Source organism: Phyllostomus hastatus, unplaced genomic scaffold, assembly GCF_019186645.2.
Source record: "Phyllostomus hastatus isolate PE091 unplaced genomic scaffold, TTU_PhHast_1.1 phas_scaffold_1066, whole genome shotgun sequence".
Taxonomy (NCBI): domain Eukaryota; kingdom Metazoa; phylum Chordata; class Mammalia; order Chiroptera; family Phyllostomidae; genus Phyllostomus; species Phyllostomus hastatus.
This window is the reverse complement of record NW_025334004.1, coordinates 11,957,318-11,985,219: the sequence shown is the minus strand read 5'-3', so window position 1 is coordinate 11,985,219 and position 27,902 is coordinate 11,957,318. Positions and strand designations below refer to the sequence as shown.

At 35.2% G+C, this 27,902-nt stretch overlaps 1 protein-coding gene across 1 annotated transcript in view; it reads left to right on the top strand.

The window, feature by feature from the left end:
- Positions 1-27,902, top strand: part of HPSE2 (heparanase 2 (inactive)) — a 639,760-nt gene that overhangs the window by 63,309 nt on the left and 548,549 nt on the right. Inside the window, exon 3 of the mRNA XM_045854405.1 lies at positions 3,689-3,850. Coding sequence (XP_045710361.1) covers positions 3,689-3,850 — 162 coding nt within the window. The remainder of the gene's footprint in view (positions 1-3,688; positions 3,851-27,902) is intronic.

Genomic DNA, 27,902 nt, shown 5'->3' with positions numbered 1-27,902 from the left:
ATCTTTAATATTTGAGCTTCCATCTGGTCTGGCCTTCCCATATTATCTTATGCAATTAATTTTCAGTATAAATGCAGGACTTTGTGTTCATATCTTAACTACATGTTGGGGATTTCATTCTAAGTTTCTAGGCTGCCAAAATAATTTTGCATTTTGATCCTATCATGTATGATGCTAACTCCTCCTCCGGATATATGACCATGTGCACTTTTATCCTCACTGAAGTCCTTTTTTTTTTTGAAGGCCTTTTTTTTCGTTGCTTTTAGAAAGAGAGGAAGGGAGAAGGGAAGAGAGAGGGAAGGAGAGAGGGAAAAGAGAAACACTGATACAATAGAGAAGCATTGATCAGTTGCCTCTGGTATGCACCAGGAAGGGGGTTGTATGTTGGACTGGAGATTAAACCCTCAACATAGATATGTGTTCTGATGAGGAATTGAACCCGCAACCTTTTGGTTATGGGATTACGCTCCAACCAACTGAACCACACTGGCCAGGGACATGTGCATCTTTAATTAGTGTTCTTGCTTTGTGTTTAGTCTTTGATACAATCCCAAACAAATTAAGGACGAATAAAAAATAGCATATCTATTTTTTCCCATTTTTGAAATGTACTTTTTAAAAGTCTAGGACATATGTTTGGCCATGCATGTGATTTTCTTTTCTTAGTATTATTAAGATAATATGGTCACTTTATTTCAAGGTTCTCATTGAAGGTCTTGAGAATATCAGGCTTCCTCTCCCTTCTGAGCAATAAATTTATTGGATAGGAATTAAAGAGTTTCATAGGTGTTCTGCTTTTTGTATATCTTCTGTCAGAAGATATTGGGGTAATTTGAAGCTCCACTTTTTTTTTAAAGATTTTATTTATTTATTTTTAGAGAGGGAAGGGAGGGAGAAAGAGAGAGAGAGAAACATCAATGTGCAGTTGCTGGGGGTCATGGCCTGCAACCCAGGCATGTACCCTGACTGGGAATTGAACCTGCGACACTTTGGTTCGCAGCCCGCGCTCAATCCACTGAGCTATGCCAGCCAGGAAGCTCCACTTTTTTAAAAAACAAATTTTGTATTGTTTTCTGGGGAAGTATCCATATTTCTTTTCTGGATAGACTATAGCATGCTACTGTAATAGTATAGTTAGATTTTTCTTTTTAGTTCCTCACTTTTATTGCATATTGTACTTTAGCACTAAGTTCATGAGTTTCCATATAGGAATAACTTCTGGAAAGATCATTGGATTTGGATTTGGGGACTGACCATGCTTTGTGAACCTGAGGTCCACTTCAGCTTTGTGGACCTCAGTTTCCTCATATATACAATAGGGATAATCATATTATTCTTTATCACTTAAGATTAAAAAAAGATTACAATTTTAAAAATAGGTAACTGACTATTTATGGTTTATACAAATAGTTCCTTTATTTACATAACGAGAAATTGAGAGTTGGACAGTTTAGAACAACTATGGTAGGTATGATAGCTCAATAAAGACATTGGGGACTTAGGCTTGTCCCATCTTTCTGTTCCAGATCCTTAGTATGGAGTCATTTGCCCTCTTGCTTCTTGACTCATTGAAACAAAATGGCTACTCTAACTCTAGGCCTCATGTCTATGTTTCAGACATAAAGAATAGAAAGGACTAAAAGGATGAAAGTAAAAAAGACATGCCTGATTTCTCTTAGTGAGGTTTTATCTTTTAAGTTGACAAAGGAAGTCCCCCCACCATGGATGTCTGCCTGCAGCTTATTGACCAGAACCATGTTACATGGCCACCCCTTGCTTCAAGGAAAGCTGGGAAATTTTATATTTTAGCTTTTCAGTATCTTCAGTAGTGGAAGGCAAAAGATAAGGGAGCATATTTAGGTTTGTGTCAGCAAGTCAACAATATCTGCCACGTAATTTCATAGGATTATTTGAAGGATTCAGTGATACAATGTAATTAAAAAGTCAATAGAGTGTAATTTTTTAAAAGATTTTATTTATTTTTAGAGAGGGGAAGGGAAGGAGAAAGAGAGAGAGAGAAACATCAATGTGTAGTTGCATCTTACATGCCCACTACTGGGGACCTGGCCCATAATCTAGGTATGGGCCCTGTCTGGGAATTGAACCAGTGACCCTTTGGTCCGCAGGCCAGCACTCAATCCACTGAGCCACTCCAGCCAGGGCTAATAGAGTGTTATTTAAATAAGTGTAAATTATATTATTCCTCTTGCCTTCTATTGTTGGTCTTGAAAACTAGAGTGTATCCTTGAATTAATTTATTCTAATTTTGTATTCAAGCCTCAAAAAAATCTATAAGATTAGTTACTTGAATGTTGAATGAGTTCACTTTATTGCCCACATTCTAGAACTTGGTACAAATATGTCTAGGCATAAATATTGCATTATTTCCAACCAGCTCCCCCTTTCTTTTACATAAGAATGAGTGAGGACCATTCCCACATCTGGCTATTTGTGCACCACACATTCTAACCCTCATTGTCATGGGTTGTTATTTCTATCTGGGCTTCTCTTTTAGGGTTTTATTCATGGATTTGAAGATTATTTGTCCACAACAATATTCTGCTCTTTATGGCCACATGCCCATTTTTTTCTTAATTATCATTGAGCATTGCTTAAAGAGCCAAATCTTTCTACTGGTGCCATCAACATGGATATTCATTTTTTTTCCCCTTCCAAAGCCACTGGTGTCAACAGTGGCAGAGCAGTTACTTTTTACAATTTTCTTCTGAAATCCTTTAGTTTGCTTTGTAAAACTTGAAAGTTTCTAGAGTTGTCATCCAATTGCTATTGATAGTATTTGTTTCTATGATAATCAGCTGAATTCTATTTTAATTTGTAAAAATAAAACAAACAACTTTAGGGCATGTAAGCTCCCTGGTAATTGGGATGCATTCTAGGTCAATGTTTTTGAGGAAGGTTGTTTTCTGGAGACTTCTTTGAGTGGAAATCATACTGTATGAAAAGTATAAAAAACAGCCTATCATTAAGGGGAAAATAACTGGGAAAGAGGAAGATCTGAAAAGTAACTATAGCTCTAATCTTGCTTCTTTAGTGACTCACAAAATATTTCTAGATTTAAAGATTGGTTACTAAGTCAGAATGTAACCAGAGACATAAGAAAAAATAGCAGGAGAAATTCTGAGTAACTAACCCATAGAACAGCAGCCCTAGTTTTAGCTGAGTTGGCTGGCTGGGAGGTAAATTTGAAGACAGGCCAAACATCCTGAATACACATGCTGGAGCTGTCACCTGTCCCTATGGCATGAAGCAGATGAAATGACTTTCATAGTCACTAGTACTCAGACCAAGTTGTATTATTTTTCCCCATGGAGAATGCTAAAAGGATGTTAAGAAAAGGCCCGAGAAGGTAAATAAGTACTAGAAGTGAGTTTAGAAGGGAATGGAATAGTAAGAATCTTAAATGAGGTCAGAGAGAGATAAGAACCAAAAACATCTTCAAAGAATATGGACATGATGAGAGAAACTTGCAGGTTGTATCATGAAGTTGGAGACCCTTAGGTTTATGACTTTTGAATTTCTTCATTCTCATTAAAATATGTGTAGTTTATAAACTGTTGTTTGGGGATGAAACAGGACTTTGATGTGTGTATGGTTTTGTTTGTTTATTTTTTAAATGTTCTTTTTGCTTTTCAGTTGTGCTGCCTGCCTTTTTTCTTTCTTATTGTAGACATTGTTCGAAGTGATGTTGCCTTGGATAAACAGAAGGGCTGCAAGATTGCCCAGCACCCTGATGTTATGCTGGAGCTCCAACGGGAGAAGGCAGCTCAGATGCATCTGGTTCTTCTAAAGGAACAATTCTCCAATACTTACAGTAATCTCATATTAACAGGTAAGGCTATTAGAGTCAGCTGGAATCTTAGAGTACCATAGATTGATGGCTTCCATCAGCTAGCAACTTGATGCTCGGGAGATACTAAAGTGGGAGCCAGATGAGCTCACATCTGTCTGTCTTTGCTTACTATATCCCCCCTTTTAAAAAAAATTGTGATGACTCTTGTCTTCCTATAAAAAACATTTCTTGTAGTTTGCAGATGTATTTTGGCTTGAGGTTATGGGCAATTCAGCATGTGTGTTCTTAAAAGACAGAACCAATGAAAACCTAATGAAGCCTTATAAAAATACGACTTTTTAGATGTGTGCCAGTAGATTTTGAGAGAATTACTAAATTTGGTGTCTAAGAAGCAGCTATTTTCCTCTTTCTGTGTATGTCCTTTCTATGAACCCAGTGAATATAAAGATGAAATGAAAAAGAGATAATGACCCACAGGCAGAGTTGAGAATGTTCTGTTCGTGGTGGAGTTTGAAAATATCTGGGGAATTGGATTTTCTTTCTAAGGGCGAAAAAGGCTATGAAATGGAGCCATTCTTCCTTATATCCTTGGTTCTAGGAGGGAAGTGAATATGTGTGAGAGCTCAAAGGAGAAACAACTTTTTGCAGGGTTGCCTGCAAACTTTGCTGGTAAAGAACATGTGAGTTGCATGCCTTAGTCAAGCTTTGAAAACAATTCTAATAGCAAACTCTCTAATATGAGAATCATGAAGGACTTGAGATGAACTAGCGAGCAGTTCAAGTTGCCTCTATTTTCTTGAGGGCATGCAAGGCGCACCTGCATTACATCGATCCAAATAAACTTTAACAAATCAAAAGTGTATATTTTCTCTTGTTTATGAATATTTAAGAAATAAAAAGATGGACTGTCTGACAGGCTATAAACATCTCACACTTATTTTTGTTAGGTCCAAGTTAGGAAAATTTTAACTTGTTTTTTTACAGCTTCTTGGCATTTCACTAGGAATTGCTGAGTGGCAACCAAATTGTTTTGCTTTTTAAAAAGCACAAGTCTTTTTCAATTTCTCATCTTGTACCTGGTGGAAAACCCAACACCATGAGATGAAAGCTAAATTTAATGTGGCTTTGGTGAGCAGAAAAGAGGATTATGGATTTTGTAAGTATAGGCCCTGTTTTTTGCTCTCTGATAGGTCATTTAAGAGGGAAAACTTAAAAGTGATTTATAGCCAATGCATGTATTTCCCTAAATTGGTTAGTGAAACTGTGTTTAATTTAGATGTTTGGGTAGAACGGATTTCTGGACCTCAAATATACAAATGTACATATTTTTAATGTTTTCCAAATCAGTTATTGGAAGTGAAATATTTTTATTCCATCCTTATTTTAATATTTTAAGCACATATTAGAGAGGTCAGACCTTATCTTCTTTAATGTGGCATAGAAAGGGCTTAGGGTAATTCTAACCCTAAACTGTGGATCCAGAGTGTGGCTCAAAGGCATATTATCTTCGAAAACACAAGTGTTCTATTGAGTTCAATGGAATCTTTTCTAATTCTCAGTAACATAATCCCTTTGGATGTTTATTCACAGTTCAAACTGTTGGAATCAACATTGTCAACTTTTACCCTGACAACTTGCTTACTTTCCACTAAACAAACTTACCCTAGTGAAGAGCCTCTTTCCTGCTCTCACTTCTCCCAAGCTGCTTCAAAGAGTCCTCAGGCATTTTCCACATTTTTCACCCAAATGCCTTTGCAGAGGTGGTACCTTGCAGCAGACAGAGCATTTGGTGTACTCTGGTGTGTTTACATGAAAGTTCAAAAGGTTTTGTTTCCAGGTGTTGGGAAGAGATGGAGTCATTTCAATTTAGCACCAATGGCAAAGCTATTTTAATGTCCTTTAACTAAGTCTTTGATTTTATACAGTGTGGTTTTCTAATTGTTATGAAGTCTAATCCTTGATTTCTTATATAAATTTTGAGAACATGGTCTCCAGACAGCTAAACATAATATTTAAACATAACTAAACTAACTTTTGTAAATATTTCCCTTTTCAGTGATGAATGTATATTGGTAAGGAGGGTGAGGTTGAAGGGGCAGAGATCTCTCAAATGAAGTGACTTTCTTTACCAACATGTTCAGAACACCTACTCTAGGAGCTCTACTTGGTGATGTTCCACTTATTTTGTGTAACTCTGGAATAATATTTGAGGTATCTGCAGTAAAGTATTTTTGTGGGAATAGGATGAAGAAGCTGGGCCTCCAAAATCTCAGAAAGAAACCACTTTTTCACACCTCTGCTCTCCCCTCAACACCTCTCCCAATTATTTTTAGAATTTCATGTATATTGGTAGCAATGTATCATAATTGCTTCCTGATCAGTTAATGGAATACTCTTTATTTATATTTTTTCTTTTTTGATTTTTTAAATTTAAGTATTTTATTGTTTATGCTGTTACAGTTGTCTGAATTTTTTCCCTTTTGTTCACCTCCATCCAGCCCGTCCCTCCCACTCACACAGTCAATCCCCATATCATTGTCCATGTCCATGGATCATGCATATATGTTCTTTGACTAATCCCTTCACCTTTTTTCAACCAGTGCCCCCTTTCCCCTCCTCTCTTGCAGCTATCAGCCTGTTCCATGATTCTATGCCTCTGGTTTTGTTTTGCTTATTAGTTTATTTTGTTCATTAAATTCTACTTATAGGTGAGATCATATGGTATTTATCTTTCACCCACTGGCTTATTTCACTTAGTATAATAGTCTCCAGTTCCATCCATGCTGTTATACAAGGTAAGAATTCGTTCTTTTTTACTGCTGTGTAGTATTCCATTGCGTAAATGTACCATAGCTTTTTTTATCCACTCATCTCCTGATGGGCATTTAGGCTGTTTCCAAGTCTTGGCTATTGTAAATAGGGCTGCTATGAACATAGGGGTACGTGTATTCTTTTGAATTAGTACTTCAGGATTCTTAGGGTATATTTCCAGCAGTGGAATGGCTGGATCAAAAGGCAATTCCATTTTTAATTTTCTGTGGAAATTCCATACTGTTTTCCATAGTGGCTGCATTTTCACCAACAGTGCACAGCTAGGGTTCCCTTTTCTCTGCATCCTCGATAGCACTTGTGTGTTGATTTATTAATGATAATGATTTTGTCAGGTGTGAGGTGTTATCTCATTGTGGTTTCAGTTTTTATTTACTGTTTGCCTTTTAAAAAAGATGTTATGTATTTGTTTATTTTTAATTTAAATTATTTTATTGTTGTTCAGTTACAGTTGCCTGTATTTTCTCCCCACCCCTCCCCCCATCCCCATCATTGTGGTTTTAATTTGCATCTCTCTGATGGCTAATGATGTTGAGCATTTTTTTTCATAAATCTATGGAGCATCTGTATGTCCTCAGGAGTTTTTTCATTACTGCTTCAATTTCCTTAGTTGTTGTCAGTCTATGTTCATGTTTTCTGCTTACTCCTGATTTAGTTTTGGAAGAATGTACGTTTCTCAAAATTTATCCATTTAGCCCAGGTTGTCCTATTTCTTGTTATATAGTTGTTCATAGTATTTTCTTACAATCTTTCCTATTTCTGTGGTACCAGTTATTACTTCTCCTCTTTCATCTCTGATTTTATTTATTTGGGTCCTTCCTCTTTTTTTTTCTTGATGAGTCTGGTTAAAGGTTCATCAGTTTTGTTTATCTTTTCAAAGAACCAGCTCCTGGATTTATTGATCTTGAGAACTGTTTTTTTTAGTCTCTATGTCATTTATTTCTGCTCTGATCTTGATTGTTTCCTTTTACTAATTCTGGGCTTTGTTGTTGTTTTCTAGTTCTTTTAGAAGTAGAGTTGGATTGTTTATATGAGATTTTTCTATCTTCTTTAGGTAGGCACGTAATGCTATGAATTTCCCTCTCAGGACTGATTTTGCTGTGTCCCATAGGTTTGAGTTGTTGTATGTTCATTTTCATTTGTTTCCAGGTACTTTTTGATTTCTTCCTTGATCTCATTGTTAAACCCATTTATTATTTAGTAACATGTTCTTTAGCCTCCATGTATTTGATTATTTTAGCATTTTTTATTGAGGTTGATTTCTAGTTTTAAGCCATTGTGATCTGAGAAAATGCTTGATATGATTTCAGTTTTCTTGAATTTCTTAAGACTTATTTTGTGTCCTACTGTGTGGCCTGTCTTTGAGAATGATCCATGTGCACTGGAGAAGAATATGTATTATGTTGCTTTGGGATGAAATGTTTTGTAAATATCAATTAAATCCATTCAGTCTATTGTGTCAGCTGTTTCCTTAGTGATTTTTTGTCTGAAAGATCTATCCACTGGTGAAATGGGGGTGTTAAAATTCCCTACAATGACTGTATTGCTTTTGATCTCTTTCTTAAAGTCCTCCAATATTTTTCTTTATATATTTGGATGCTCCTATATGGGACACACGTATGTTCACAAGGGTAATGTCCTCTTGTTGGATTGATCCCTTTAGTATTATGTAGTGACCTTCTTTGCCTCTTGTTATGTTTTTTGTTTTCAAGTCTGTACTGTCAGATACAAGTATTGCTACCCTAGGGTTTTTTTTTTTTTTGTCTCCATTTGCATGCAGTATTTTTTTTCCATCCCTTCATTTTCAGCCTGTGTAAATCTTTTGTTCTGAGGTGGTTCTCTTGTACACAGCATATATATGGGTCATGTTTTTTTATCCACTCAGCTATACTATGTCTTTTGATTGCAGCATTTAATCCATTTACATTTAAGGTTATTATTGATAGGTACTTACTCATTGCTATTTTCCCCTTTATTTTGAAATTGGACAACTAAGATCTCAGTATAGGAAAAAATTAATAAAGTAAATGTCAGTGTAGTAAGAAATTAATAAAGTGATTGAAATGTCAGATGGTTAAAAGCATGTCAAAAATACTGGCTATTGTCCTCCATATCACAAACCAGCCTTCATTCTTAGAGGCTGCATGTTTGTATGATGTGACTACTAATGTTGAGGTGAGAGACATGGCTTCATATTCTGCACTTCAGCTCATTACCTCTCTTAAACAGACATCCCTCAGATGAGGGTAGATGATATTATCTACCTTTGAGGGTCTTCTGACCATTTATTAAAGGAAACAAGTCTGCAGTACTAGTGACAGCCCAGTTAATGGAAACTAATAATAATTATTTAATCCATATATCTTATTGAAGTATTCTTCATTATATTATATTTTTTTAAAAGTAGATTATATTTTTGCATGGTACTTACCATGTCTTTTAAAACAATTTTATTGTATTGTTTCATTACCATTTAACCCCCTCATATGCCCCGCCCCCCTGCAATCATCACACTGTTTTCTCTAAGAGTCCTTTTTCCTTTTTGTTCTATCCCTCTACCTCCTAATCCCCCATGTCATAGCTGTCATCCTGCTGTCTATGAATGAGTCTGTCATGTCTTAATATTTTTATGTGAATGATTTACATTGTATTGGAAATAATGTTAACTTCACCTATCGGAGAGGGTTTTGAACCTTAGAGTTTACTCTAAGGTTACAGAAAGGTGAAAGAGTAATTATAGTAGAACATCAGTGATAGAACTATTTTAAATGGTGATGAATCATATACTGCACATATCACTCTGACTTACCAACATCTGATTATATGCTTATCCTGTAGCTTTTTGAGTCTGATAGTGTTAATATCACTGCATGCTACTCAAGAAGTGCTAAATGAGAGGGAAAGTTGGGTAGGAACCTTTAAGAAAGAACAGGGATTGTGTCTTCCATTTCTTTGTTCTCTCATGATTCCCTTTTTTGTGTGTTTGTGCCCTCATAATTCTTAATATAATTATGTTCTATAAATTTTTTGAAAATGTCCTGTTGTGCACATAATGGATGAATTTACTTGCAGACTCTTTTTAAGGAATAATTTTGACAACTATTAAATAACTTTCATAGGTTTAGATTCGGTTATATGTTTTCCCTCACCTCACCCCCTCCCCCTTTTGAGGTATCAGTTGAACTTGTGTGGCAGATCCCTATACTATAATCAAATGAAAAACAGAAAATAAAAGTTGTATGTCAGTCCTTAAGGGACAATACATTTTCGTGGATGTCGTTTAGGACTTTAAACTCATGGAGGGCAAGAAATAACCAGGCAGCCTGAACCATAACCATTATAAATGGATGATGTTACATAGATGCTTTCCAAAATTCCTGTATGAGGTCTCTTGTCAAGTTATTGGCTGCCAGATAACTGGCAGTTAGTCTCATTGTCTTGAGACTAATAATATTGAGCATCTCCCCTCATGTGCTTATTTGTCATCTATAGATCTTCTTTGGTAGATGTCTCTTCAAACCTTTTACCCATTTAAAAAAATATTAATGAGCTTTGTTTTCTTACTATTGGGTTTTGAGAGTTTTGCATATTTTGGGCTATAAGTCCTCCATTAGGTATGTAATGTGCAAATACTTTTTCCTTTGTGATTTTTTCCCCCAAACAGTTTCTGTTGAAGAGCAGGAACAACTTTTTTTACTGTTCAAGTGCAGTTGTCTCCATTTTCCTCCTACCACTGCCCCCCACGTAGCCAGCCCCATCTCCCTCCCCTGATCCCACCCTCCCCTTGGTTTTGTCCATGTGTCCTTTATATCTATGTTCCTGAAAACCCTTCATCTTTTCCCCATTATTCCCTCCCACCTCCCTTCTGGTTACTGTCAGTTTGTTCTTAATTTCAATGTTTCTGGTTATATTTTGCTTGCTTGCTTGTTTTGTTGATTAGGTTCCACTTAAATGTAAGATCATATGGTATTAGTCTTTTACCACCTGGCTTATTTCTCTTAGCATAATGCCCTCCAGTTCCATCCACACTGTCACAAAGGGTAGGAGCTCTTTCTTTCTTTCTTTTCTTTCTTTTCTTTCTTTCTTTCTTTCTTTCTTTCTTTCTTTCTTTCTTTTCTTTCTTTCTTTCTTTCTTTCTTTCTTTCTTTCTTTCTTTCTTTCTTTCTTTTCTTTCTTTCTTTTCTTTCTTTTCTTTCTTTCTTTTTCTGCATAGTATAGTATTGTGTAAATGTACCACGGTTTTTCATCCATTCATTTACTGATGGGCACTTAGGTTGCTTCCAGCACTTAGCTATTGTAAACTGTACTGCTATGAACATTGGGGTGCATAGATTCTTTTGAATTGGTGTTTCAGGGTTCTTAGGATATAATCCCAGTAGTGGAATTGCTGGGTCAAAAGGCAGTTCCATTTTTAGTTTTCTGAGGAAATTCCATACTGTTTTCCACAGCGGCTTTACTAGTCTGCATTCCCACCAACAGTGCACTAGGGTTCCCTTTTCTCCACAACCTCTCCAACACTTGTTGTTTGTTGATTTGTTTATGATGGCCATTCTCACTGGTGTAAAGTGGTATCTCACTGTGGTTTTAATTTTCATCTCTTTGATGGCTAGTGATGCTGAGCATCTTTTCATATGTCTCTGGGCCCTCTGTATGTCCTCCTTGGAGAAGTGTCTATTCAAGTCCTTTGCCCATTTTTTAATTGGGTTGTCTTCTTGGAGTGGACTCATGTGAGTTCTTTATATATTTTGGAGATCAGACCCTTGTCCGAGGTATCATTGACAAATATGTTTTCCCATGTGGTTGGTTCTCTTTTCATTTTACTGCTGTTTTCTTTAGCTGTGCAGAAGCTTTTTATTTTGATGAGATCCCATTTGTTTATTCTTTCCTTTATGTCCCTTGCTCTAGGGGACGTATCAGTGAAAATGTTGCTGTGTGGAATATCTGAGATTTTCCTGACTATGTTGTCCTCTAGAACTTTTATGGTGTCATGACTTACATTTAAGTCTTTCATCCATCTTGAATTTATTTTTGTGTATGGTATAAGTTGGTGATCAACTTTCATTTTTCTGCATGTAGCTGTCCAGCTCTCCCAACACCATTTGTTTTAGAGGCTATTTTTACTCCACTTATGCTTCTGCCCTCTTTGTCAAATAGTAATTGATTATAGAGACTTGGGTTTATTTCTGGGCTTTCTATTCTGTTCCATTGGTCTATGTGTCTGTCCTTATGCCAGTACCAGGCTGTTTTGATTACAGTGGCCTTGTAATACAGTCTGGTATCAGGTATTATGATCCCTCCTACTTTGTTATTCTTTCTCAAAATTGCTGGGCTATTAGGGGTCATTTATGGTTCCATATAAATTTTGAAGTGTTTGTTCTATCTCTGTGAAATATGTAATTGGCACTTTAATAGGGATTGCATTGAATCTATAAATTGCTTTGGGTAGTATGGACATTTTGATGATGTTAATTCTTGCAATCCATGAGCATGGTACATATTTCCATTTGTTTGTGTCTTCCTTGATTTCTTTGTTCAGTGTTGTGTAGTTTTCTGAGTACAGGTCTTTTGCCTCCCTGGTTAGATTTATTCCTAGGTACTTTATTTTTCTTGTTGCTATAGCAAATGGGATTCTTTTCCTGATTTCTGTTTCTAACGTTTCATTGTTGGTGTACAAAAATGCCTTTGATTTCTGATATTGACTTTGTATCCTTCTGTTTTGCCGAATTCACTTATTAGGTCAAGTAGTTTTTTGATGTAGCCTATAGGATTTTCTATGCATACTATCATGTCATCTGCAAACAATGAGAATTTTGCTTCTTTCTTTCCAGTTTGGATGCCTTTTATTGTTTTTTTCTTGTCTGATTGCTGTGGCTAAGACTTCTAATATTATGTTGAATAGGAGTGGTGAAAGCAGACATCCTTGTCTTGTTCCTGATCTTAGTGGGAAAGATTTTAGTATTTGCCCTTTGAGTATGATGTTAGGTGTAGGTTTCTTGTATGTGGACTTATTATGTTGAGGAATACTCCCTTTATTCCCATTTTCCTGATTGTTTTTATCATAAATGGGTGCTGTACCTTATCAAATCCTTTTTCTGCATCTTTCAATATGATCATGTGATTTTTGTCTTTGCTTTTGTTTATGTGATGTATTAAATTTATTGATTTGCAAATATTGTACCATCCTTGCATCCTTGGGATGAAACCCACTTGATCATGGTGTATGATCTTTCTAATGTATTGCTGGATGTGGTTTGCCAGTATTTTGCTGAGGATTTTAGCATCTATGTTCATCAGCGATATTGGCCTGTAGTTTTCTTTCTTTCTTGTCTGTTTATCTGGTTTTGGGATTAAGATGATGCTGGCTTCATAAAAAGAGTTTGGGAGTCTTCTGTCTTCTTGGATTATTTGGAATAGTCTTAGAAGGATAGGAGTTAGCTCTTCCTCAAATGCTTTGTAAAATTCTCCTGTTAAACTGACTGGTCCAGGGCTTTTGTGTGCTGGGAGTTTTTTAATTACTGTTTCAATTTCATCAGTTGTTATTGGTCAGTTCAGGCTTTCTGCTTCTTCATTTAGTTTTGGAAGATTATATTATTCTAGAAATTGTCCATTTCACCTAGATTTTCAAATTTCTTGCCATATAGTTTTTCATAGTAATTTCTTACAGTCCTTTGTATTTCTGTGGTATCAGTTGTAATCTCTCCTCTTTCATTTCTGATTGTGTTTATTTGACTCTTCTATCGATTTTTCGTGATGAGTCTGCTTAAAGCCTTGTTATTTTTGTTTATCTTTTCAAAGAACCAGTTCCTGGATTTATTGATCCTTAGAATTGTGCTTTTAGTCTCTATGTTGTTTAATTCTGCTCTGATCTTGGTTATTTCTTTCCTTCTACTTGCTCTGGGCTGTCTTTGTAGTTGTTCCTTGAGTTCTTGTAGGTGTAGGATTTGGTTGTTTGTTTGAAATGTTTCTATCTTTTTTAGGTAGGCCTGTATTGATATGAATTTCCCTCTCAGGACTGCTTTTGCTGTGTCCCATGAGTTTTGGATTGTTGTGAGTTCATTTTCATTTGTTTACAGAAACTTCAATATCTTCCTTGATCCTATTCTTAACCCATTCATTGTTTGATAGCATGCTATTCAATCTCCATGATTTTGAGTGTTTTTGAGTTTTTTCCTTGAGGTTGTTTTCTAGTATCCGTCCCTTGTGGTCAGAGAAAATAGCTGATATGATTCCAATTTTCTTGAATTTGTTGAGGCTTGGTTTGTGTCCTATCATGTGGTCTATCTTTGAAAATGTTACATGAACTTTTGAAAATAATGTGTATTTTTCTTCTTTGGGATGACAGGTTCTATATATATCCATTAAGTCCATGTGATCTAGGGCATTGTTCAGTGCCACAATATTTTTGTTGATATTTTGTTTGGAAGATCTATCCATTTTTGACAGTGGGGTGTTAAAATCCCCTACTGTAATTATGTTGCTGTCAGTATTGTTTTTGAAGTCCTCCAAGATTTTCCTTATATATTTGGGTGCTCCTGTGTTGGGTGCATATGTGTTTACAATGTTTATGTCTTCTTGATGGGTTCTTCCCATGAGTATTAGTAAGTGACCTTCTTGGTCTCTTTTTAAGGCTCTTTTTTTGAAGTCTATTTTGTCTGATATGAGTATTGCTACGCCAGCTTTTTTTTCTCCTGTCCATTTGTGTGGAATATTTTTTCCCAACCCTTTACTTTCAGTCTGTGTAGGTCTTTTGTTTTGAGATGGGTCTCTTGTAGGCAGCATATGTGTGATTCATGTGTTTTTTTTATCCATTTAGCTACCCTATGTCTTTTGAGTGGAGCATTTAATCCATTTACACTTAAGGTTATTATTCACAGGTACTTATTCATTGACATTTTATGGACTTTGTACTTGTGTTTCTCTCTCTCTCATTCTTTTTCCTCCTTTTCTTAAAGCATTCCCTTTAGCATCTCTTGCAGTGCTGGTTTGGTGGAGGTGTATTCTTTGAGCCTTCTTTTGTCTGGGAAACTCCTTACTGAAGAGCAGAAACAATTTTGATGAAGTCCAACCTATGAACTTTCTATATGGTTTTCACTTAAAATTTTAGTGCATCTTGTCAAATAATACTAAAAAAAGATTGTATCAATTCCCATTCCCACTAGCAGTGTGCAATAGCAATTATTTCCTAGCATTCATGTTAACACGGGGTGTTAGTGCTTTTTTCAACCTTTTTCAGTATAACAAGTAGAACTATTATCTTATTAAAATTTTCTGGCTATAGCCAGGGTGAGTATTTCACATATTTATCAGTGATTTACATTTTTTGTGTGTGAATCACGTACTCATAAACATTGCTTTAAAACAATTGGGTGTTGATCTGTTTCTCATCAGTTTGTAAATACTTTTTCGTTAATTAAGAATGTTAATCCTTTGCCATATGTATTGTAAGTCATTTTCTTCCGTAGGTATTATTCATTTTTTGGCTTTTTTTTAACCTTCACCTGAGGATATGTTTATTGATTTTAGAGAGAGTGGGAGAGAAAGAGAGAGATAATGAGAGAGAGAGAGACATCAATTGGTTGCTTCCCACTTGGACCCTGACCAGGAATCGAACCCACATCCTTTTGGTGTATGGGGCAATGCTTCAACCAGTTGAGCCACCTGGCCAGTGTTGACTCTGTTGTTAATGAAGAGGCTTAATCTTTAACTATGACTGGAATTTGTTTGTATACAAATTCCAGTCCAATGTTATATACTTACATGATAAGTATATAACATTGTTTTCTTCCAAGTAACTGGCCAGCTTTGCATATACTGTTTTAAAAATAAAACGTTCTTTTGCCACTGAAATGAAACATTGTGTATGTTATATATTATACCCCCATATATGTTTATACCTATTTCTGAACTCTATTTCTATTATAGTTCTATTCTTTATTTCTGTGCTAATGTTATAATTATTTGAAATCTAGTAAGGCTTATTAACACTCACTTATTTTTCTTTCCAAAGTTCCCATGACTATTCTCACATAATTATTTTTTGAGATGTATTTTTAATTTTCATGAAAATTTATTACTGGATTCTGAATGGGATTACAATCAATTTATATACATATTTGGGAATGATTGATATTTTTCTGCTACTGTCTTCCACTTAAGATCATGGAATATCTTTTTACTTGTTCAGTTGTTGGTTTATGTCATTTGATAATATTTTATAATTTTTTTCCTTTCTCTTTCTTGTTCAGTTTATTCTGTAATAATGTATACTTTTGGTGATATTAAGAGGGAACTTTTTTCTTTTTGTAACTTATTTCCAGTGTAAAGAGCTGTAGATCAAAGGCAAAGGTAGACTTGCCCCTTTTCTAAGTTGTTATCATTTATTTTTCTTTTTAATTTCTAATAACCTCCCAAACAATATTGAAAAACAGTGGTGACAGCTGCTTTTCACATGATTTTTTATCCTCACCTGAGGACATTTTCATTTACTTTTTTAAAGAGAGAAAGGGAGAGGGAGATACATTGATGTGAAGGAAGCATTGATTGGTCGGTCACCTTTTATGCACTGAGACGGGAATCAAACCCAAAACCTTTTGGTTACAGTTATGAGATGACACTCCAACCACTGAACCACACCAGCTGGGCTCTTTTTACATGATTTTAGTAAAAATGACTTTATCATTTCATGTGCATAAACATCTGTACACTCACTAAAATCAATACCTTCAAAGTCAAAATATGTATCTTCAAAATGAGAATGACTTGATTATTATTTATGATAGAGATAAACATATTTTGCTTATTATTCTTTTAGATATCTCTATCCATAAAATACATATATACTATAGTTATAATCATATAAGAAACACAAATACACTTTCTATTACATTTTTAAAATTTTTGCTCAAATACCATTGTCTCCATTTTCACCCCACCACAGCTCATGTTCATAGTAGCACAATTTATAATAGCTAAGTGTTGGAAGCAACCTAAATGCCCAGCAGTAAATGAGTGGATCAGAAAACTGTGGTACATTTACACAATGGAATACTACTCAGCAGAAGGAAAGGAGCTCCTACCCTCTGTGACAGCATGAATAGAACTGCAGAGCATTATGCTAAGTGAAATAAGGCAGGAGGTGAAAGACAAATATCATATGATCTCACCTACAAGTGGAACCTAATCAATGAAACAAATAAACAAGCAAAATATAACCAGAAACGTTGAAATAAAGAACAAACTAACAGTAACCAGAGAGGATGGGGGAGAGGACTAATGGGGAAAAACAGGAGAAGGTCCATCAAGGAACATCTATAAAGGAAACATGGACAAAGCCAAAGGAGGTGGTAGGTTCAAGGGTGGGAGACACAAATATGTTTTATACAAATCAAAGAATACAGTACATTTCTATTATTTTGTAACTTCTTTTTTCTTAGTATTTTGTGGACATCTTCCTTCCTATATCAAAGAATATAAGTTAATACTATTTGTAGTGGATATATTAGAATTGCTTTGTATGGATATATTATAATTACTTAACTGGTCTTCTATTGATAAATATCATACTTACCTCTAATTTTTCATGATTGTAAACAATGATGTGATGAGCATCACTGCATATATATATTTTATATATAGTATATAATATATATACATAACAATTACTAGAAGTATGAGTGATATGTCAAAGGAATGAATATTTAAAAATTTTGATGCATTCCTTTGAATGGTCAAAGAATGCTATGACCTTCAAGAAAGGTCATACCAGTTTATACTTACACCAGCAATGCATGAAAGAACTCATTTATCTTGTCTTTTGCTAATGCTGATTGTTTTCCATCCTTTTATCTATGTCTGTGTAATAGGTAATAATTGATATGGCATTGTTGTTTTTAATTATACTTCATGATTACTGGTGAGGTTAACAATCATTTTCATTCTTTGCCATTTCTTCTGTAAATTGTTCATTTCTTTAGTCCACTTTTGAAATTGAATTTCTGATGAATTTCTTATTAAATTATAAAATCTTTTTATATATTAAGGGTAATAATCTTTTGTCATGTATATTGTAAAAATGTATTCTTGGACTTTTAAAGTTTGTTTTTGTTGTATGCATAGTTTAGTAGTCTTTACATTTGTTTTTCTTCTCCACTCTCTCCCTCTCTGTGCTCACCTCTGCCAGACTAGCAGTTTGGGTATTGTCTCTGTTGTGCTGTTGATGTCCCTAGTGCAGAGCTTGGTTTTATAGTGGTGTTTGATTCTGCTCTGCAGTGATATTTGGGGTGTTGTACATGCAGTCTCTGGGCAACATGGCCTGCCTCAGTTCTAAGTATACTGCAGTCCCTCTCATTCCTTCTCCCTGCCACTACCCACCACTTCCCACCAATTGTTGCCTCTGGCAGCAGGCCAGCAGTGCTTCCTCCTCACTCCCACCCTCCATTTAGTAAATCTGGTTCTCTTCTGCCATTTGTCCCAGGGCACTTTTATCTGCATTATCTCCTAGGAGTCAAACTACTGGCTGCCACTATGACGTGATGAGGTTGGCAGTTTTGGAGCAGGGGCTGCTTTAGATGGGCAGTTAGGTAAGGCCTGTCTTAATTGAGACTTTCCAGCTGTTAATCAATTGTTAGTATGTTCTAAGCCCCAGTTGGGGAGATCATTAATAGGTGAGTAATAATATGTGCATTGCTTTTCTCTTAGAATTATTTTTGGGAGTCATTGTCTTAGAGTGTGTCAAAACTAGAGGTATACTGTTCTGTTTGTGTATTTGAATAATAAGATAATGAGTGTGAAAAAACTTCATAAATGGTATCTCTTTATAAAGAAGGAATCATAGTGGTCCCTTGGTACATAAATGCACAAGTGGTTGGGTAGGTTTTAATTCCACCTAGTATATTGGTTCAGCATGTGAATTTTGGAATTGGATAATCTGAGTTTGACTCTAGAATAGCGATTTACCAGCTGTCTCATCTTTGGCAAGTTTGTTTGTTTGTTTATTTTCTCTTTAGCTTTCATGTCCTTAGGCATAAAATAGTGACTGTATCTTACCTACCTCAGAAAATTGACTGAGGATTAAATGAGATTACGTACATAATGCTTCAGCACAGTGCCTGGCACATATTAAGTATTCAATATGCCTTAGATTTATTATTGTGATTAACCTTACTATGCTCTCAAATGCAAATATTACTCTTGGGTAGCTAATTTTTTTTCTAGTACTGAAATCTGCTTTTAAAACTTCAGTTGACATAGTTTAGTAAGATAAAACCAATCAGTAACAATTTTGAGCTCTGCTATTGTAGTAACTTCATAAATCTTTCTATCACTTTGAATTTTGGGTTTCTCAGATATCTAGGATGTAGGGATTAGTAAAATAAAGCAGAAAGAGTCACTCAGTGTCCTAGAAAATAAAGGTCTGAAAACGTGTCACGTGGAAAGCATTGCTCATAATTTTTTGATCAAGAATTTTGCATTCTTTCAAGACATGATACTAACTAGAGGACTGCCACTTAGTATTAGAATTCTTCCTGATTACCCTGTAATGAAGCTCTGAAGCTGAGCAGAAATGAAATCAAATGCAATTTTACATCTTTAAAATGAGCCTAATGTCATTATCAACAGAATGAAGTGTTTGTTTATAAGTCAGTGGCCATACACAAGTGTATACAGTCTTGAGGTTAAATAACACCTGATTTGAGGTTCCCTTTTTCTCTGACTGCTTTATGGTTTTAAGTTGAAAAATGTATTCTGTTGCTTGTAAGTCCTCTTATGAACTATCATATAAATGATTTTTTTTACAAACTCAATTTTAGAGTCAATAGACATAAAATTACATTTCAATACATGTGATCAGAAAAAAGGTAACATAGAAGAAAATGATATAGTTACAAAAACTATACATTTGTACATTAAAGACATTGTATTGGCAATTAGTGTAAAGAATCACCAAAGGATGGCTTTTTTTTTAAGTGCTCATATTCTGTTGCACTCAAAATTAGACTTGGGAGCATTGATTGGTTGATTACCAAGTTGATGTATGCTTTGTTTTTATGAACCACCAAATGAACTTTTCTGTTTTCAGGAGTCTTTGTGTTAGAAGATTTGGAAAAATGACTACGTCTTGTTTTTCATCCATACTTTGTAAGATGATATAGTAAGGAGTCTTTTGAATTCATTTTAACTTTAGCTCTTTCCTGTTTTTTCACTATGAGAAGCAGTTTCTCATAGGTTCCTTCATCTAGGCTGATGGCATCACATCAGAATATAATTAAATAAAAGCAATATTTTGGACAGTCAATTAAATGCAGACAGTCATCTCTGCAGGTCTGGTTGAAGTCAATGGTGGATTTTAGGGCATTTATGTCAGGGTTATTCAAGATCCATGTGGGTGTGGGAGAGGGTTGGATAGACACCCGAAGATCTGTGCAAAGAAATCCATTGAGTGGGGGAGTTTTGCTAATAATTAATTATACAGTCATCTTGTCAGAAGACTGTTAGTTTTTTTACATTTTTTATTTATTGTCAGGATAGAGTAAGAATTTTCATAATTGGGAGGAATTGACAATGTGCCATTATTCATTAGTTTATTTTCAGTGTATCTCAACATATTGCATTTTACACATGCCTTATTAAGTGGACTTAAAGGAAGCAGTGGGAGGTGAGGGGGATGGGATGAAAGATGGTGAAGGGATTAACCAAAGAACATTTATGCACAGCCCATGACCATGGACAACAATATGGGGACTGGCTTGGGGAAGGGAGAGGGTAGGGCTGGCAGGAGTTGGGGAAAGGGAGAAAAAGTAGGAACAATCATAACAGCATAAACAATAAAAATGAATTAAAAAATAAAAGAGTTTTTAAAAAGAAACTGGATTAAACGTAGTTCTAAAGCCAGCAAGGAACTACATGAAAATTGCAAAACTGGTGGTTTGTCTTTTGGTATGAAATCTTTGTTAGCCACTCAAAGTGGTAAAAATAATCTGACAAGAAGTTGTCCAAAATATGTCTGAACTATCAAAACTATTTGAAAATTTACATGTTATTTTATTTTATTTTTTATCCTCACCTGAGGACATGCTTATCAATTTTAGAGAGAGGAGAAGGGAGGGGGAAAGAAAGGGAGAGAAACATCAGTGTGGGAGAGAAACATCCATCTGTTGCCTCTTGCATGCGTCCCAACTGGGACCACACCCACAACCCAGACATGTCCCTAACTGGAAATCAAATCTGTGACCCTTCAGTTTGTGGGATGATGCTCCAACCAACTGAGCCACACTGGTCAATGCTTATATGTTATGTTTAATAATATGTCTTATGGAAGATTAATATAAAGCCCAGGCATTATTAATACTATTTTAAAAATAGGAGCAAAAAAGTTTTCGAGCCATTATCAAAATAAGACACAGTTTAAAAATATTGCTTATTTAATTTTTAGCTGACCAATTAAAATTTTTAAATTTTAACCTATGTTTTAGAATGTAACTAAATTATTATTGCAGTAGGAGGTACATTTGTAATACATGTTATATCTATGTAGTTATATATTAAAATATGCATATATATGGATGATTTATGATAAGTGTTTTACTGATATACAAAAAAAAATTTGGAGACCAACAACCTATGAGGACCTTTGTTCCTCAAAGAAATATAGGACAGTAGATAGGAATAGGAACTTTAAATTAAACAGACACTTCTTTTTGCTACTGAATTTTTTCTTTATTTTTATTGTTGACACAATTGTAAATGTCCTCATTTACCCCCCATTGCCCTTCTCCTGCCAGCCTGAGCTCCCCCTTCCTTTTGGCTTTCACCACACTGTTCAGACACAGGTTTTGATCCTGTACTTAACATGTACTAGTTGTGAGGACCTTGGGCAAATTATTTAATCTCATTCCCATTTGTACAATAGGGAAAATAATATTTTACATGGTTTGTGAGGATTAGATTAACTAATGTTTATGAAGTGCTTAACACAAAGCCATATACCCAATGAATGATAGCCATTGTTGTCATAATTATATTATCAATTAAGAGATTGATTGTTCTTTAGAGAATCTTCCATAAATTAGCTCACATTTCAGTGGAAATATTAAAGTGGAAAAGAGCTAAGTAGATTTCAAAAGAAGCAAGTTTTTAAGTTTCATGATTGTCAGCACTAAAGTTTTCCCTGCATCTGCTTTGAGTGTGTGTGTTTTTAAGGGTCTAGGCTTTGGAGTAAGTAGAGAGTTTATTATAGAGATTATACGGGCACAGGTCCATGAGTATACTTGTTACACTTCTTTGCAACTTCAGCTCTTGTCTCTCTTAGGGTTCTGAAGAGGGGAAATGAAACTATTCTACAATTTCTTTAGTCTTTGGTCTATTTTTCCTTTGAATATAGTGGCTTCAGCTGTTATAGGTTACTGGTTCCTTTTCTTAGTATGAAGAAAATTTACAGCTCTGCGGATAAAGATCTATAATCTCACACATAATCGAAGTGAGTGAGGAAGTATGGTGGGAGTAGGAAGTGATAAATTGTGCTGTGCAGCAGGAAAAATAACATTTTGTTCATTTGGAAGAGCCATTTTATTCTCCTGTGGCTTATGTTGTAAAATGTATTATTGGTACAGTGATTGATGGGAAAGGTATTAGGGAAAATTTTTCAGAGTTGAGAAACCTAGATTTCAGCTTTGCTATTTACTCCACATACATCCTGAGGCAAGACTTAGATTCCTCAATTCAGAAATTTGGAATCATAGCATTTGCCTTTTGTCAACAGATCTGAGCACCTCTCATGTGTTAGCACTGTACTTATCCACTAGAGATATGTAGATGATAAGACATGATCTAATTCCTGCCTTCCCTGAAATTGTAGTCCAGTAAGGAGATACACATGCACACAATTATAGCTCACCGTGATTAGGGCTGTATTAGAGAAACAGGAGACTGAATTGGCCTAGGGGAATTAGAGGGATCTTCATGAATGAAGTGGTGCTAAAGGTCTCTAAATTTCCTACTCTTACAATAAAATTCTGGTTAGCACTCATTTAAGAGATTAAAGACTGTTTTTGCAAAGAGAAGGGCTCAGGAGCAGTTCTGTTCAAATGGTTGGTAGCCTGTGATGCCTTCAAATAAAATTAATTTATAGGTAAGTAACATAGCCTTTTTTGTACACTAAGGTTAGAGATACTATATATATGTAGGTACTTGGATATGTGGTTTGGAATTAAAATTGTTGAGCACCTTGGAAGATCTCAATTGTTCTTTCTTATTCTTTTTTTTAAGTTGTTTTAAAATTTATTACTAAATAAGTTTAAAGTTTAAAATTTATTTTATTTTACTTTATTTTATTTTAATTGTTGTTCAAGTATAGTTTTCTGTCTTTTACTCCCATCCCAGCCTACCCCCCCTGCCCTCCCCACCTCCCTCCCATTTCCACTCCCCCACCCCCAGTTTTTGTCCATGTGTCCTTTATACTTGTTCCTGTGAACCCTTCCCCTTTCCCCCTGAAATTCCCTCCCCTCTCCCCTCTGGTCACTGTCAGTCTTTCTTCTTATTCTTTTCCCTCATTGCTCTTACTTGCTTGTGTGAGGATATACTTCAGGGTCTCACTCTGTTTTCTCCCTCAAGGTTTTAATCCATACTTAATGGCTTGAACTGTCACATACCAGTGGGTCCTCATTTTGGTGGGATATGTAGCTTATAGAATTTTATTTTCCCTCTTTAAGATAAATGATACAAAATGATGAACTCAAAATTACACACAAAAGTTTATATGGAAAGGCAAAAGATCCAGAATAGTTAACACAATACTGAGGAAGAACGAAGCCAGAGGACTGATACCACTTGACTTCAGACTGACTTCAGAAGGGGGTTGCAGGATGAGTGAAAAAGGTGAAGGGATTAAGGAGTACCAGTTGGTAGTTACAAAATAGTAATGGGGATGTAAAACACAGCATAGGGAATATAGTCAAAATATAATAAAAATATCATAATAATTATGTGTGGTATCAGATGGGTACTAGATTTACTAGGGTGATCATTTTGTAAATTATATATATGTGTGTGTGTGTGTGTGTGTGTAATCACTATGTTGTATCCCTGAAACTCCAACAATATAATGTTGTATGTCAACTGTAATTGAAAAATGAAAAAATTATTTTAAAAAAATTGTCTTTGAAAGATACTCTTAAGAGAATGACTAAGTAGGACCAGAAATACTTTGAATTCCTTTTTTTCCTATATTTTTATTGTTGACACTATTACATATGTCTCTATTTCTCCTCTCCTTTGCCCACCTCCTCCCCAGCCCCTTCCCTCCCTTCCCTCTGGCCATCCCCACACTGTTGTCTGTGTCTGTGAGTTATGCATGTATGTTCTTTGGCTAATCAATCCCTCACCTTCTTTCATCCAGCCCTCCCCGCACGAATTCTTAATTTTTAATTTGGAATAATATGAAATGATCTTTTATGTTTGACTTGTCAAAAAATTATCTTCCCTTTCTCTCCACATAATATGTACTGTTGTATGTGTTTCAGAAGAGAAGTTCTGATCCTCTGCACATTTATCAGAAATTTGTCTTATGAAAGGAAAAGTAACTAACAATAAAGGTTTGAATGATGTTTTTATGAATTTTTTGGTAATTTCAATAGAATTTTTTTGGTTTCCATATCCATTAATAAAGAAGAAATGGAATAAAAATATTTTTCTTCTGTCACCAGGATTTAAGTAAAATGTGTATTTTATCCAGTAAAACCCTGTTTTCAGTTGCCAATTTCCATTTACTCTGAACATATTTTTCTACAATTACTATTTTCTCATTACATTTTATGAAAATAGGACTTTATATTTCCTCATACGGAGTTTTCTCCATAAATTCCTCCCCTGTCTAATGCACTAAAGTAATATTTTATGTTAGGAGGGAAGAGGATGCTAATTGTCTATGCTTCTAAGGCAAGGAAGACATGTGTTATACATGTCAATGGTAGGGCTTCTACACACCCCAGGGGCAGTTTCCACATTTGTGCTGGGACTCCGTTACTCCTTTCTCTTCAGAGAGGACTTCAGGCTGAAGAGCTGACCACAAGCTGAGAATGCAATGTCCTTTTCAAGTGGGCCTTGTCTAAAGAACAGTATGTGCTAAACAGGAAACAGTGCAGGAAACTAATGCTAAGGAGCATGACTTTTTCTTTTAAAATCACTTCAAAATTATACTTTTTTGGGAGGAGAACCCCCAAACTAAGGTCTTCTGTCTCTGAATTAGATAATTCTGTTTATGATGTTTAAGAGATGTTCACTTACGATGCAAACTTATTTGCTAACATATGTTGTCTGGAGAACAAATTGGTCTGCCTTCTTTAACAACTTTTTATTTATATTCTTTCCATCCCTGTCACATCACTCTCTCCAGACCTATATTTGTAGATTCACAGAACTTGATTTTTTTGAGATCTCACACAAGTATTGTAGTCATCAATGATATTTACTATTTTTATTTCTTCCAACTTAATTGTTGTATCTGTGATGACTCCATTTTTTTTTTCCATGTGCTGGCAGTACCCAAGCCAGTGTATGGAAAATTTGTCTTCATGCCATCTTTAATATCTTTGTAGAAGAGGCAAATAGAAGAGAAGAACAGAGCCCGTATTTGTTAAGCAGCCAGAAAACATTCTGGAGTTTTTTGGGCATTGAATGCTGCCACTTCCATTCCATTTTTTTTTTTCTCTTGAAGAGACATTAAAGAGCCAGCTCTATAAAGCACAGGAGCTTTCTACTTAGCATTATCATTCCATTCTTGGAACCACCCAATTTTGGGCTGGAAAAATAATCCATTTCACCCTGTACCAGTTGTGAACAATGCTTTTCTTAATTAAAAAAATTTTATTGAATTTATTGGGGTTCACAAGTGTAAAAGTCGATAAAACATCATCAGCACACTGCATTGTGCCCACTGCCCCAAAGAGAGTCTCTTTGTGCCCTCATTTTCCCCACTTTTGCCCACATTCACCTGCCTCACCCCCGTTTCCCTCTGACTATCACCACTCTGTTGTCTGTGTCTGTGCGTTATGTATATATGTTTTTTAGTTAATCTCTTCACCTTCTTTCATCCATTCCCCCAACCCACCTCCTCTCTGACAGCTGTCAGTCTGTCCCATGTGTCCATGCCTCTGTTCTATTTTGTTAGTATTTTTGTTCTGTAGATTCTGCATGTAAGTGCCAGTATATGGTATTTGTCCTTCACTGACTGGCTTATTTTACTTAGTGTAATAATTTCCAGGTCAGTTTGTGCTATTGCAAAAGGTGAGATTTCCTTCCTTTGCTACAGCTGAGTAGTGTTCCATTGTGTAAATGTACACAGCCTTTTTATCCACTCATCCACTGATGGGAGCATGAGATGTTACCAGATCTTGAGTATTGTAAATAACTGCAATGAAAATAAGGTGCATATATTCTCTTGAACTAGTGTTTCAGGTGCCTTTGGATATATTCCCAGAAGTGGGATCACTGGGTCAAAAGGCAGTTCCATTTTTAATTTTTTGAAGAAATTCCATATTATTTTCCACAGTGGCTGCATCAGTTTGCATTCACACCCACAGTTCATGAGGGTTCCCTTTTCTTCACATCCTCGCCAGTACTTGTTTGTTGATTTATTGATGATAGCTATTCTAACAGGCATGAGGTAATATCTCATTTTGGCTTTAATTTGCATCTGTCTGAATATTAGTGTTGTGGAGCATCCTTTCATATGTCAGCTGGCCATCTTATCTGTATGTCCTCTTTGTAGAAGTGTCTATTCAGGTCCTTTGCCCATTTTTAAATTGGGTTGTTTGTCTTCCTGGTGTTAAGTTTTATAAGTTCTTTATATATTTTGGAAATTAACCCCTTATCAATTGTACCATTGGCAAATATACTCCATTGTTGATGGTTTCTTTTTCTGTGCAAAAGGTTTTTAGTTTGATGTAGTTCCATTTCTTTTTTCTTTTGTTTCTCTTGCCTAAGGAAATATATTGTCAAATTTTTTTTACAAGAGATGTCTGAGATTTTACTGCCTATGTTTTCTTCTAGGATTTTTATTGTTTCACAACTTACATTTAAATGTTTTATCCATTTTGAATTTATTCTTATGTATGGTGTAAGTTGGTGCTGTAGTTTCATTTTTTTCTCCATGTATCTATCCAATTTTCCCAACACCATTTATTGAAGAGACTGTCTCTATTGTATGCTCTTGCCTCCTTTGTCAAATATTAATTCACCATAAAGATGTGGCTTTATTTCTGGGCTCTCTGTTCAGTTCCATTGATCTATTAGTACATGCTTGTTCTTATGCCAGTACCAGGTTGTTTTAATTACAGTGGCCTTCTATAGTTGGATATCAGGTAGCAAGGTACTTCCAACCTTGTTCTTTGTCAAGATTGCTGAAGCTATTTGAAGTCATTGGTATTTTAATAGGAATTGTGTTGAATCTGTAGATTGCTTTGGGTAGTATGGACCTTTTAATGATTTAATTGTTCCAATCCATGAACATGGTATATGCTTCCACTTATTTGTATCTTCCTCAGTTTCTTTCTTTAATATCCTATAATTTTCTTAGTATAGGTCTTTTACCTTCTTGGTTAAATTTATTGCTAGTTGTCTTATTATTTTTTGTTGTGATAATAAATGGGGTTTAAAAATTTCTCTTTATGATAGTTCATGATTGGTATGTAATAATGCCATTTATTTTTGAATATTAATTTTATATCATGCTATTTTGCCAAATTCATTTCTTAGATCGAGGGGGTTTTTGGTGGTGTCTTTAGGATTTTTTGTGTACAATACCATGCCATCTGTGAATTATGACAGTTTTTCTTCCTCCTTTCCAGTTTGGATGCCTTTTATTTCTTCTTGTTTGATTTCCGAGGCTAGGACTTCCTGTACTATGTTGAATAAGAATGGTGAAAGCAGACATCCCTGTCTTGTTCCTGATCTTAAAGGAAATGCTTTTAGTTTTTGCCCATTGAATATGAGTTGGCTGTGGGTTTGTCATATATGGCCTTTATTATGTTTAGGTATGGTCCCTCTATTCCCACTTTGCTGAAAGTTTTTATCATAAATGGGTGCTAGATTTTATCAAATGCTTTTTTTGTATCTATTGATATGATCATGTGATTTTAATTATTTTTTTATTTTAATTCATTTTCTTTATATGATGTATCATGTTTATTGATTTGTGAATATTGTACCAACTTTGGATCCCCAGAATAAATCCCACTTGATCATGATGTATGACTTTTTTAATGTATTT